The following is a 12,876-nucleotide window of genomic DNA, read 5'->3' as shown; positions in this document are numbered from 1 at the left end:
GGTATTTTTCCCTTCGTGGTTTGTTCCTTCTCTCTCGCCATAGTAAGACACCCACATCCGCTTGTTCTGACCCACTGGAGGTAGCGTCACAGTGCTGTTAGCCAATCAGAGGTAACATGTTTACATGTCATGAATATTAATGATAAGACCCGCCCCCACCCTCTACCCTTCCCCGCCTCCTGCTTCTCATTAGCAAAACGACGCACTGGGAAAAGCGCTGAAATGGGGCTTTCTCCCAGGAGGCTATATCTACGTGCTGAGGGTTCATTTTGAGAAAGGCTGTGGATATAACATCCGGAAACCTCCACGAGCCCGTTTAAAGCATCAACAAACCACCATGCCATGGGACCTTTAAGCCTTTGTTTTATGGCGTTAACTTGACTGTAGACTTGATTCCTTATTGTTTGTCTCTGGTGGGAAGACGAGTGCATGGTTCAGTGTGTACATAAACAGGTGAATGACGGATGTAATTACAGGAAGAGTGTTTATTTACAAACAGGCAGGCAAACAAGACAAAAGCATAACACAAAGAAAGGCAGGGTTGGGAAATGGGCCATGGTTACGCGAGGCACAAACAGAACGGTGGAGGCAAAGACGAAAGGCGGAGTCCAAATACACAAAACAACAGAGATAATAAGGCTTGGTACCGTAATGTGAGACACTTGGTACAGTGTGTATATTTCAGGAAGTCTGTGTGTTTTAAGTGTTTATAAGAGCATGCTGTGATTGCGCGCTAATCTGGAACAGGTGCATGGTAATGTAATTAGTACTAATGGTGCTGTGTGCTCTGAGTACCAACGCATGTGGATGTGACACAGAGATGTTTTTTTGAGGACTCTGACTCACTGTCACTAAAGATGGGGGACACAAACTTAGTTCATTATATGCGAAAGTTTGTAGTAAAAGAGTTTGTTATAGTGAGGTTGCAGTGTAATTCTATTACTACTTAGGCTACTATCACTCCTACTGTTACTACTACTGATGATGATGATAATAATAATAATAAAGACAAAGTGTGCAGGACTGATCAATGTATAGATGGAGAGACTCACCGTTTCGATCTTGGTCAGCTGCTCAGCTATGATGCTCGATGGAAAAGCCAGGATGTTCGTGGCGTCGAACTTTGACGGGTCGGGAGATGGCGTTTGGAGAAAAGCATTTGCAGCATCTAAAACACAGCAGGTATGTTCATCTACGCTGATCAGAAAACCATATTTAAATATATTTAAATTTAATCAAATTTAAAGTTAACACAAAAAACAGGATTTTGTTGTTTTTTTCTTTTAAAAAGTATAACCACATTGACGTGTTGTCCTGAAATTAGAAAGTCTGTAAAACCAAACAACTGGGATTGTGGCGCAACTTCTAAATCTAACCCAAAATTATTGGAACCCTCCATAAATACCGGTATATAAAATGAATACCAGGTGTAATGAACGATATTTGAGCTGTAAAGTGGAGGTTGGACACAGTAAAATTTTATAATAATAATAATACGATTTATCATGTGACCTGTACGGACCAGCGTACCGTACATCCATGCTCTTAATAAAACCATCAGGAAAAGTCACGTGACTGGGCAGATAAGGATTTTTGAATCTGGTCTGGAAAACGCCGTATACGGCCCCGGACTCGTTTCTCTCGTTTCCTTCTGCCATTTTCATTTTATTTATCTTACAGTTGTCGTCATCAAGGTAGCGATGAATACTTTGTGAAAAGGAAGACAAAGTGTCAGGTTGGTCGTTTAAATTTCCTTTTTTCTTCGCCTGTATATAGAAACTACATAGCAAGCTGTCGAGCTCATTCGAGCGGATGACTGTTCTGTCTCTTTCCTCCTGAACTTCATCAAGGAATCTTTTGAAAACGTATTTTCATGTCGTATTTAGTTGTTGTTGTCCTTGTACAAACAGGTGAATTTCTTTACACGAAAGTACCTTTTTTTCATTTCCTTCGACAATTTCAGCTTGTTCAGTGAGGTCTGTGTCTGATAAATCACCTGGATAATAAAATTCACTTTCACTGTGCTCAGCTGTGTCGCTCATTTATCAAAGTATTTGTGGATGTTAGTGAAAAAAGGTCAAATGGTAAAATGCTTACGGACAGAGTTAGGTCGGGCCGGGCGGGAAAATATTTGGCTCTTGGTCATTTGTATTGTACGGACTGAAGCGCGGACTACCAGTAAATATCTTCCCGTCCAGCCCTCCCACTCAGTCAATAAGTACATAATGTTACTGTATGTTTGGGGTTGAATGGTAAATTACAATCTGTAAATGACCTCCTGACGGACGTAGCCTAGGTTTTGGAGAAAACTGTATAATCTCGGCACAAACTGTATTATTTTTTCTCAACAGTTCCTGGATCACTAGTTGCCATCTCAATGCTTATTTAAAGGGTGCCAATAATTCTGGCTTCAAATGTATGCTTTTTTTTAATTTAAAGGTTCTAGAGAAAACATTATTTCTTCATGTTCAAAAAATAGAATAAAAAGACGTCTCTTGACCTGAAGTAGTGTCAGGAATTAAGGACTTGTCGCTGAGCTCCTCGGCGATCTTCAGCAGCTGACTTTTGACCTCTGACCCCGTGTGGTCTGGCAACAGGGTAGTGAGACGGAGCAGGCATGAGGGATCACCCAGCGAGTGGAAGTCCTCTGGGTATTCGCTCAGCCACGTACTGAACACGGTGCACACTGCTCTGAACACGGCAAAGGTGTGTGTTAGAAATCTCTCTCTCTCACACACACACACACGCACATGTAAACAGGTATAAAATGCATAAAAGGCATTTATTAAAAAGTTGTTTTTATTAACAGCTAATATTCCCGGATTAATAATCCATAAACAGGTGATAAAGCGACATGAGGAATACTGAATGTATCCAATTTTTATGGAGTTGTGTAGTACTGAGTTCATTTCAACAAAAGCGCTCACTTGTTGAACGTCTGGCGTGTGGGACTGCCGCTGTCTCCTGGTGGATTTCCCAACCTAAATAACAGAAAATACAAAACAAACATCTCTGTAGATAAACGTCATGCAAAAACACTGACGTTCACATCTGTCCATCAAAGATAAGTGGCACTACAGTGGTGCTTGAAAGTTTGTGAACCCTTTAGAATTGTCTATATTTCTGCATAAATATGACCTAAAACATCATCAGATTTTCACACAAGTCCTAAAAGTAGATAAAGAGAACCCAGTTAAACAAATGAAACAAAAATATTCTACTTGGTCATTTATTTATTGAGGAAAATGATCCAATATTACATATCTGTGAGTGGCAAAAGTATGTGAACCTCTAGGATTAGCAGTTAATTTGAAGGTGAAATTAGAGTCAGGTGTTTTCAATCAATGGGATGACAATCAGGTGTGAGTGGGCACCTTGTTTTATTTAAAGAACAGGGATCTATCAAAGTCTGATCTTCACAACACATGTTTGTGGAAGTGTATCATGGCACGAACAAAGGAGATTTCTGAGGACCTCAGAAAAAGCGTTGTTGATGCTCATCAGGCTGGAAAAGGTTACAAAACCATCTCTAAAGAGTTTGGACTCCACCAATCCACAGTCAGACAGATCGTGTACAAATGGAGGAAATTCAAGACCATTGTTACCCTCCCCAGGAGTGGTCGACCAACAAAGATCACTCCAAGAGCAAGGCGTGTAATAGTCGGTGAGGTCACAAAGGACCCCAGGGTAACTTCTAAGCAACTGAAGGCCTCTCTCACATTGGCTAATGTTAATGTTCATGAGTCCACCATCAGGAGAACACTGAACAACAATAGTGTGCGTGGCAGGGTTGCAAGGAGAAAGCCACTGCTCTCCAAAAAGAACATTGTTGCTCATCTGCAGTTTGCTAAAAATCACGTGGACAAGCCAGAAGGGTGTTGGAAAAATGTTTTGTGGACGGATGAGACCAAAATAGAACTTTTTGGTTTAAATGAGAAGCGTTTTGTTTGGAGAAAGGAAAACACTGCATTCCAGCATAAGAACCTTATCCCATCTGTGAAACATGGTGGTGGTAGTATCATGGTTTGGGCCTGTTTTGCTGCATCTGCCCAGGACGGCTTGCCATCATTGATGGAACAATGAATTCTGAATTATACCAGTGAATTCTAAAGGAAAATGTCAGGACATCTGTCCATGAACTGAATCTCAAGAGAAGGTGGGTCATGCAGCAAGACAACGACCCTAAGCACACAAGTCGTTCTAGCAAAGAATGGTTAAAGAAGAATAAAGTGAATGTTTTGGAATGGCCAAGTCAAAGTCCTGACCTTAATCCAATGGAAATGTTGTGGAAGGACCTGAAGCGAGCAGTTCATGTGAAGAAACCCACCAACATCCCAGAGTTGAAGCTGTTCTGTACGGAGGAACGGGCTAAAATTCCTCCAAGCCGGTGTGCAGGACTGATCAACAGTTACCGCAAACGTTTAGTTGCAGTTATTGCTGCACAAGGGGGTCACACCAGATACTGAAGGCAGAGGTTCACATACTTTTGCCACTCACAGATATGTAATATTGGATCATTTTCTTCAACAAATAAATGACCAAGTATAATATTTCTGTCTCATTTGTTTAACTGGGTTCTCTTTATCTACTTTTAGGACTTGTGTGAAAATCTGATGATGTTTTCGGTCATATTTATGCAGAAATATAGAAAATTCTAAAGCGTTCACAAACTTTCAAGCACCACTGTAAATCAATCCATGTCTACTGTATCTCTACTGTATACGAGAGCGCTGTTTTATTTATTTTCGGTCTTTACCTGTCCGACAAGATGTCCAGCACCCTCTCCGTGGTGGTGAAGGAGCGGTAGGTGGAGAGGAAGATCGAGATGAAGGACATGTCCTCCATGGAGAAGGAGTGGAGGAGGTGAAGGACCAGCTTCTCCTCTGTCCCGGCTTTTACAAACTGCGAGCGGTGACATGACGACTGGAACAGAAAAGTGTGTCAGTGTGTGTGTGTGAATGCAGTGTGTAAGGTTTAGTTTGTTCAGAGTACTCGAGTAGACAAAATGATGAATGCAGATTTCATTTTGCAGCTCACGTCAAATATCTATTGAAGTCAAAGACCAGGAGGTGAAGCTGAAATCCGAGACGGTTGTTACCTCCGCCAAGGAGGTTATGTTTTCGGTAGCGTTGGTTTGTTTGTTGGTTTGTCTGTTAGCAACATTACGGAAAAAGTTATGAACGGATTGCTCTGAAATTTTTTCCAGAGGCGTGACTGGGCACAAGTAACAATCCATTAAATTTTGGCGGTGATCCGGATCACCTTCTGGATCCTGGAATTTTTTAAAGGATTCTTGGCGGAGGGCTGCGCTCTCCGAGTGCTTTTCTAGTTTTAATTTTGCATGAATTGTGCATGGCTCAGATGAGCACAGCAGCATCTCTAACAGCAATCGCAGGATGAAAAAAAAATTTCACGTCCTCAGTTTGTAGAAAACAAGAGCTGTGATGATTCCTGACAGAGCGAAGAGCTAAACAGTTAAACATTTGCTCGTGTATAATTTAGTGTTGTGTGTTGGTTTTACTTGTGTGTTGGGGGCACCGTGGTTTGGCTTCACGATCACCGTGTAGATGATGCCGTCCTCTTCCTTCTCAGAAACTGTGGACTGATACAGAGACGGAGACAAAAAAATTAAAACGCAACAATCACTGAATGTGAGCTGTGGACTCTGTAGTAGAAAAACAAACCGTTAAATATGACATCAAACACGTGTTAAAGGATTAAAATGGCTGAGGAACCATGGCAGGATTCCTGAATAGGGATGAATGTGAATTTAAGGTCCGGTCCCACAATACTGATATCTACAACTATAAAGATAACTATAAATAAATCGTTCTCCTGCAGTTTATGTGGTCGGTGCTCACACCAGACCGATAACGATCCCTATAGCCCAGGCCTGGGTTTATCCATATCGGTGAGATTGCTTCTGGAGTGATTTTTCCAGGCCTGGACCTGATCCCATAAAACATCTGACCAATCAGGTCATTGTGACGCTGTCTTAGAGCACGTGCTCTTTTTTCCTCAGGTATCTTTGTACATCCTTGTTGTATCATGAAGTCGCGGAATACGGATTCACAGAAAATAAAAAATATAATACAAAGCATGGATCTTTTATTCACAGATATGTGATTTTCCATGAAGTAAATGAATAAACATATAATATTTATAATTTATAATATTTTTGCTGCTGCATATTTTAATATACGTTTATATTTAATTCTGTGCTGAGCCAAATTGCAACGAATTTCATTCTGTGTACACTTGTTGCATACTGAATGGATGAGTAGCATGCTATAGATGCACAATGGTGTAACATAGGGAAAAAATAAAAAATTCAGGTTTTGATTTTATGTACTGAAATAACTATTACGGGCGGCACGGTGGTGTAGTGGTTAGCGCTGTCGCCTCACAGCAAGAAGGTCCTGGGTTCGAGCCCCGGGGCCGGCGAGGGCCTTTCTGTGTGGAGTTTGCATGTTCTCCCCGTGTCCGCGTGGGTTTCCTCCGGGTGCTCCGGTTTCCCCCACAGTCCAAAGACATGCAGGTTAGGTTAACTGGTGACTCTAAAATTGAGCGTAGGTGTGAATGTGAGTGTGAATGGTTGTCTGTGTCTATGTGTCAGCCCTGTGATGACCTGGCGACTTGTCCAGGGTGTACCCCGCCTTTCGCCCATAGTCAGCTGGGATAGGCTCCAGCTTGCCTGCGACCCTGTAGAAGGATAAAGCGGCTAGAGATAATGAGATGAGATGAGAAATAACTATTACGCACAATTTTTACAATATCTGTATAAATTAGTTGTTTTTACCCATTTTATCCTTGAAATCAGCATTTTAATGATTACCCATAATGCATTGTTTATCGCGCTAAAACAAGCAAAAACGTCATAAGACAGTGGAAATACTACCTTTACTTCCTTCACGTGGCGTCTTTCTCGATCGCACGTGCCTAGAAGCGTACCTTCTAGAACATTCCTGGGTGGTCACGGACTGTCACGTATCCTAGTTCGGTTGTGAAACTCGCTAGGATGGAGTATTTTCGCGAGTTTAGTGGCAAACTTTTGCGCCGCAATTTCTCTATTCTCGAAATTTGTAACCTGAAACCCTGCAAGAAATGTTTCATAATGTTTGGGATTTTGAAAAATGCTTCTAGCAAATTTATTTCGCTGTATTTTTCCCTGAAACTTGGCATAAATCATCCTTAAGTGATGAGCGTGACATTGTTATTTTGGTATGGGTCACGGAGTTAGTTGGAAGCGGGAGAAATGGGAGTTTCTCAACTACAGCAGCACTTCTTACCATAGATGGCTGGCGTGTTTCACAGCGTTGGGATTTACTAAATCGACTAAATCTCTAGATCTACTGAAGCTACGAGGATATAAATCACCAGGATTCTAATTTACTGGGTGAGAAGTTTTTTTTTTTTTGAAAGGTTTATTTGTGCTACAAGTCCATGAAAGTTGGAATTGTTCGTGAAGGGGTTAGTTAGATTTTGGTAGCGTGACGCGCACAACAAGCAAAAGAAAAAACAAATTTTCTTCCGAATTTCCTTGCTTTATCAAAATTATTTTTTGATACATTAAAAGACTGTGTTTATAATAGTTAAGCAATTTTTTTATAGAGAATATTTGATCAAAACTTTCAAAACAGCATTCAAAGTGATTTTTCACGGGTGTAAATGTAACGCGTGACGTCCATAATTACGTTAAATTTTAAGAACTAAAATTCTGTTAAAAATTCTAGATTTGTGCTATCATTCTGGGGTTTTGTTGAATAATACTTTAGGGAGTCCTCTTACAATGCTAAAAATTCAATGAGTTTTGGTGAAATTCTAGAAAAGTTATTTACATTTTAACGCGCCTGATGGCGATTGTGCTCACAAAGCGTGCTACTCATAATGACGATAAAGGTTGTCTGTGTCTATAAATGCAGGTAAGATATTTTAATTATAAACTTTGGCAGTCCAAACATTTAATTGACTTCAACTAAGACTTCTTAATTTTTTTTTCCTGTGATGCATTTTTTATCCGTATGAAATCGGTAACCATAGTCAAGTGAAGTTTATTTGTATAGCGCTTTTAACAATAAACATTGTCGCAAAGCAGCTTTACAGAATTTGAATGACTTAAAACATGAGCTAATTTTATCCCTAATCTATCCCCAATGATGAAGCCTGCGGCGACGGTGGCAAGGAAAAACTCCCTCAGACGACATGAGGAAGAAACCTCGAGAGGAACCAGACTCAAAAGGGAACCCATCCTCATTTGGGCAACAACAGACAACATGACTATAACATTAACAGTTTTAACATGAAGTCAGTTTCGTTGATGTACTGATATACTGAAACATCCGTGACCGATTCGTGCATGCATTTATTTCCCTGAGTGTCAGGACCAAGCGATATTATAGTGGGGATTATAGTTGTGGTGTTTCTGCTCCAGACTGGAACTAAATGCTACGACTTTCTCTTTCCTCATCAAACTGCCTAATATTGTGGCTAATGCTAACACCAACTTAGCTGGTCAAATTAGCTAGCTAGCTAAATCACGGCTAATAAACTAGCTCACATACGTCACAGATTTCAGTGTCAGAGTCTCAGTTTACACTGTTATTTTAATATAATTGAAGTAAAATCACTCAAACCTGTCAGAATATAATGTTACCATCGATTTTATTCTTCAGTCACATTAGCTAAGTTAGCCACCCAGCAAAAGGATCATGGAGGTCAGAGTATACACTACCGTTCAAAAGTTTGGGGTCACCCAGACAATTTTGTGTTTTCCATGAAAAGTCACACTTTTATTTCCCACCATAAGTTGTAAAACGAATAGAAAATATAGTCGAGACATTTTTCTGGCCATTTTGAGCATTTAATCGACCCCACAAATGTGATGCTCCAGAAACTCAATCTGCTCAAAGGAAGGTCAGTTTTATAGATAGTTTTCACTGACGTCACGGCATTCCGGGGAACGCCCCCCAGCCGCCATCTTGTGGGGCAAACAAAACGGACCATCGCCACTACCGGCTACGTTATCTCAGACGAATTTATGAAGTTATATAGTCAGTTTTCTAAAATAAAGATCAATGTCGGCAAAATCAAGCAAACGGAAGTATATGGATACATTGGACGACATCTCACGACAACGGTATGCAGCCAAACTGGCCTTGATTGGGGGAATTGACCCCTACGAAGTGGACAAAGATGCATTTTCAAGTGACTATGCAGGGCTGCCATCCATATCGTACCCTGATATTGTGAACTATTTCATGAATAGTAAAAGTGCCTACACACTTGACGACCTCAAAGCATACAAGTCGCTGGAGTCATACAATTATTTTGTCTGTGGCTGGGTCCGTGAAGTCCACCATATAAAAACAAGTGAGAGCCGTGTCCTAATTACAGCCAAGGTATGTAAACATTGGAACTTTAGAGCTCTCAACACTGCATATAAATATGTGTGTGTGTATAATATCGAGTTGATTTAAGACAAATTTTACATCCATTAGTGGTGTTACAATACCATGTCAGTATAAACTTTGTAATATAATTAACTGGTATGTAGGCTTGTTACATTTTGTGTTTGTTATGATAAATATGACAATTTATAGGCCAGTAATAATCATATGTTTGCAGCCTTGTACCAAATGTATGCTGTTTCTTTGTTTGCTCGCCTTCGTGCTCCCGTACAGTGGGAATTCCATAAAAGCTCCGCTTGACTTCATCATTTGACCTATTACGACAGCCGTGAATACAACAGGTGTGCACCATTGCTAGCTTTAAATAGTAATAATGTAACTATAAATGTAAATAATATATAAATAAATGTAACTCGCGTGTTACAATGTGTGCTCAGTGACCCGTACGGTAAGCTTGCCCCGCAAGATGGCCGCCACCAGGGAATCCCCGACTCTGTGACATCATGTGAAAACTATCTATAGCTTCTCTAAAGAGCTCAACTGTTTTCAGCTGTGCTAACATGATTGTACAAGGGTTTTCTAATCATCCATTAGCCTTCTGAGGCAATGAGCAAACACATTGTACCATTAGAACACTGGAGTGAGAGTTGCTGGAAATGGGCCTCTATACACCTATGGAGATATTGCACCAAAAACCAGACATTTGCAGCTAGAATAGTCATTTACCACATTAGCAATGTATAGAGTGGATTTCTGATTAGTTTAAAGTGATCTTCATTGAAAAGAACAGTGCTTTTCTTTCAAAAATAAGGACATTTCAAAGTGACCCCAAACTTTTGAACGGTAGTGTACAACAGGACTGAGAATGTCTCGATGACTTTTGTAATATGTTCACGGATTTGATCCAAACACCAACGTGTATAATCAAAATCAGTGAGTGTCCTAGAGGAAATTTTAAAACTTTATTTTTTTATTTTTTTAAGTTTTTGAGTTTAAAAATGCTAGGAATCAGATATAACATGAGGGATAATGGGTCAGATCAGCTGTTTAGTGTCTTGTCCTGTATTTTCTGATACAACAGTGGGATATTTGTCACCGTTGGTCATTAAAGACAAAGAGTTTGATCTGCTCCTGTTTGAAAAACTGGATAAAAACAGTCAGTTGTGTCAAGAACCTTCTTGTAAGGAGAGAAACGTGGGCTCACCAGGTTGAGTGGACAGTACCAAGTGGTTTTCATGGGGGAGGCTTCGACCTGAGGAGCACATCAGGGACGTGATTGGGATTAAAAGTGATTTGTGGTGTATTCACACTGCATTAATCCTGACATGAATACAAAAAGCCAACAAACAAAAACAATAGAGTCGTGTTTTTAGGATTAAACATGAACTCGGAGAGAAGTGTGTGTGTGTGTGTGTGTGTGTGTGTGTGTGTGTGTGTGTGTGTGTGTGTGTGTAAAAATGGCAAAATGAGTGAAATAACACGTCCATACGGAAGCCGCGAGAGGCCCTTCATATAATCCTTTTTTTTATTCACCTTGTTATCCCGAGATAACGACATAATTAATTCAGGATCTCGAGAAAACAACACAACTAATTCGAGATCTCAAGAAAACAAAACCGTTATTCCGAGATAACGACATAATTAATTCAGGATCTCGAGAAAACAACACAACTAATTCGAGATCTCGAGAAAACAAAACCATTATTTCAAGATCTCGAGAAAACAAAACAATTATTTCATGATCTCGAGTAAACAGCTGAGAAATGGTTCATTCAGGTGCGCCAAGAGACTTGTGATATGCTGACTTTGGGGCTATTTCTCATTCTGTATAGACGCAACTTTGGTCATTAGAATATCTGGAATAATCGATCACCTAATAAGGGAATATTTTGATCAGGGGTTGACACAGGGAGAATATTGCCTTATTAGGTGATCGATTATTCCAGACATTCTAATGACCAAAGTTGCGTCTATACAGAATGAGAAATAGCCCCAAAGTCAGCATATCACAAGTCTCTTGGCGCACCTGAATGAACCATTTCTCAGCTGTTTACTCGAGATCATTAAATAATTGTTTTGTTTTCTCGAGATCTCGAAATAACGGTTTTGTTTTCTCGAGATCTCGAAATAACGGTTTTGTTTTCTCGAGATCTCGAATTAGTTGTGTTGTTTTCTCGAGATCCTGAATTAATTATGTCGTTATCTCGGGATAACAAGGTGAATAAAAAAAGATTATATGAAGGGCCTCTCTCGGCTTCCGTACGTCCGGTTTCTTGTGTTTGGTTTAATAATAGAGGGCGGAGCCAATGCAAATTTAGAATAAAATATTAATTAGGCACAACAGTGTGGTTTTCCTTACATTCCCTTACAACACACACATGTTCATGTGCTTGCTTTTATTCACATTCATATTCTGCTTTGGACAGAATTTTTAAATTGACAGCGCTGTCAAATTCGGATTGGTCAGAAGGTGTTGATTAATTCTCTTTAACAGCAGCTCTGACAGTCGTGCAGCTGCAAATTACAGGTTTATATTAATGCACTTGTTCTAATGCGTCTAATATCATGTAAATGTAATGTGTTGTAATCAATCGCTCATGTGGTGACGTTTCCTGTCAGGAGGCTTTGTTTAACATTTCTGGAAGGAGTCTCCAGTGTCAGTGCTTTGTAACACTCAGAGGTAAAGCTGCAAGATTTCCTACATCTTCAGGCATGTTTTCTTGTCTTTTAACGTCGAGAGAGAGAGAATAAAGAGAGGCTGGTGAGGGAACGGCTGTTTATAGCTGCGTAAGGGACAACAGGAACTCAGTTGTTTCGTTCACTGTAAATGGATTAAAGGTCGGTCATTTTTGAGAGTAATACCACTTCATCAGACCACCCCATCAGACCACCCCATCACTGAGTGTTTTACTGTAACAGCACCACACACACACACACACACACACACACACACAGTGTTTTATTCCTTAATTATGTTTAACAGTTATTCTACAAAATCAAGTCGTACATGAGCTGATAGCCGACAAGGAGCGTAGCACCGAGATTGAGTGGAATAACTGTTTTATTCTATCCACATTCACTGGATTTTGAGAAACAGAGCATTTTTATTTTTATTTTTTGCAAATTCGAAAAATAAAAACTTCATACGGCGGCACGGCGGTGTAGTGGTTAATGCTGTCGCCTCACAGCAAGAAGGTCCTGGGTTCGAGCCCCGGGGCCGGCGAGGGCCTTTCTGTGTGGAGTTTGCATGTTCTCCCCGTGTCCGCGTGGGTTTCCTCCGGGTGCTCCGGTTTCCCCCACAGTCCAAAGACATGCAGGTTAGGTTAACTGGTGACTCTAAATTGAGCGTAGGTGTGAATGTGAGTGTGAATGGTTGTCTGTGTCTATGTGTCAGCCCTGTGATGACCTGGCGACTTGTCCAGGGTGTACCCCGCCTTTCGCCCGTAGTCAGCTGGGATAGGCTCCAGCT

General features: G+C 40.5%; 1 protein-coding gene across 8 annotated transcripts in view; it reads right to left on the bottom strand.

The window, feature by feature from the left end:
* Nucleotides 1-12,876, bottom strand: part of rgl2 (ral guanine nucleotide dissociation stimulator-like 2) — a 92,944-nt gene that overhangs the window by 41,583 nt on the left and 38,485 nt on the right. For 7 of the 8 annotated variants that reach the window (XM_060900423.1, XM_060900422.1, XM_060900424.1 and 4 more), the window contains 6 exons: nt 10,612-10,659; nt 5,522-5,602; nt 4,757-4,923; nt 2,928-2,981; nt 2,501-2,691; nt 1,053-1,168 (listed from right to left, as the gene is read on the bottom strand). In XM_060900423.1, coding sequence (XP_060756406.1) covers nt 1,053-1,168; nt 2,501-2,691; nt 2,928-2,981; nt 4,757-4,923; nt 5,522-5,602; nt 10,612-10,659 — 657 coding nt within the window. The remainder of the gene's footprint in view (nt 1-1,052; nt 1,169-2,500; nt 2,692-2,927; nt 2,982-4,756; nt 4,924-5,521; nt 5,603-10,611; nt 10,660-12,876) is intronic. The other variant, XM_060900425.1, reaches the window with a different exon arrangement.

The sequence above is a fragment of the Neoarius graeffei genome, chromosome 19 (assembly GCF_027579695.1).
Source record: "Neoarius graeffei isolate fNeoGra1 chromosome 19, fNeoGra1.pri, whole genome shotgun sequence".
NCBI classification, from domain to species: Eukaryota; Metazoa; Chordata; class Actinopteri; order Siluriformes; family Ariidae; genus Neoarius; species Neoarius graeffei.
The sequence above is the reverse complement of the archived record's forward strand: the minus strand, read 5'-3'. Positions and strand labels throughout refer to the sequence as shown.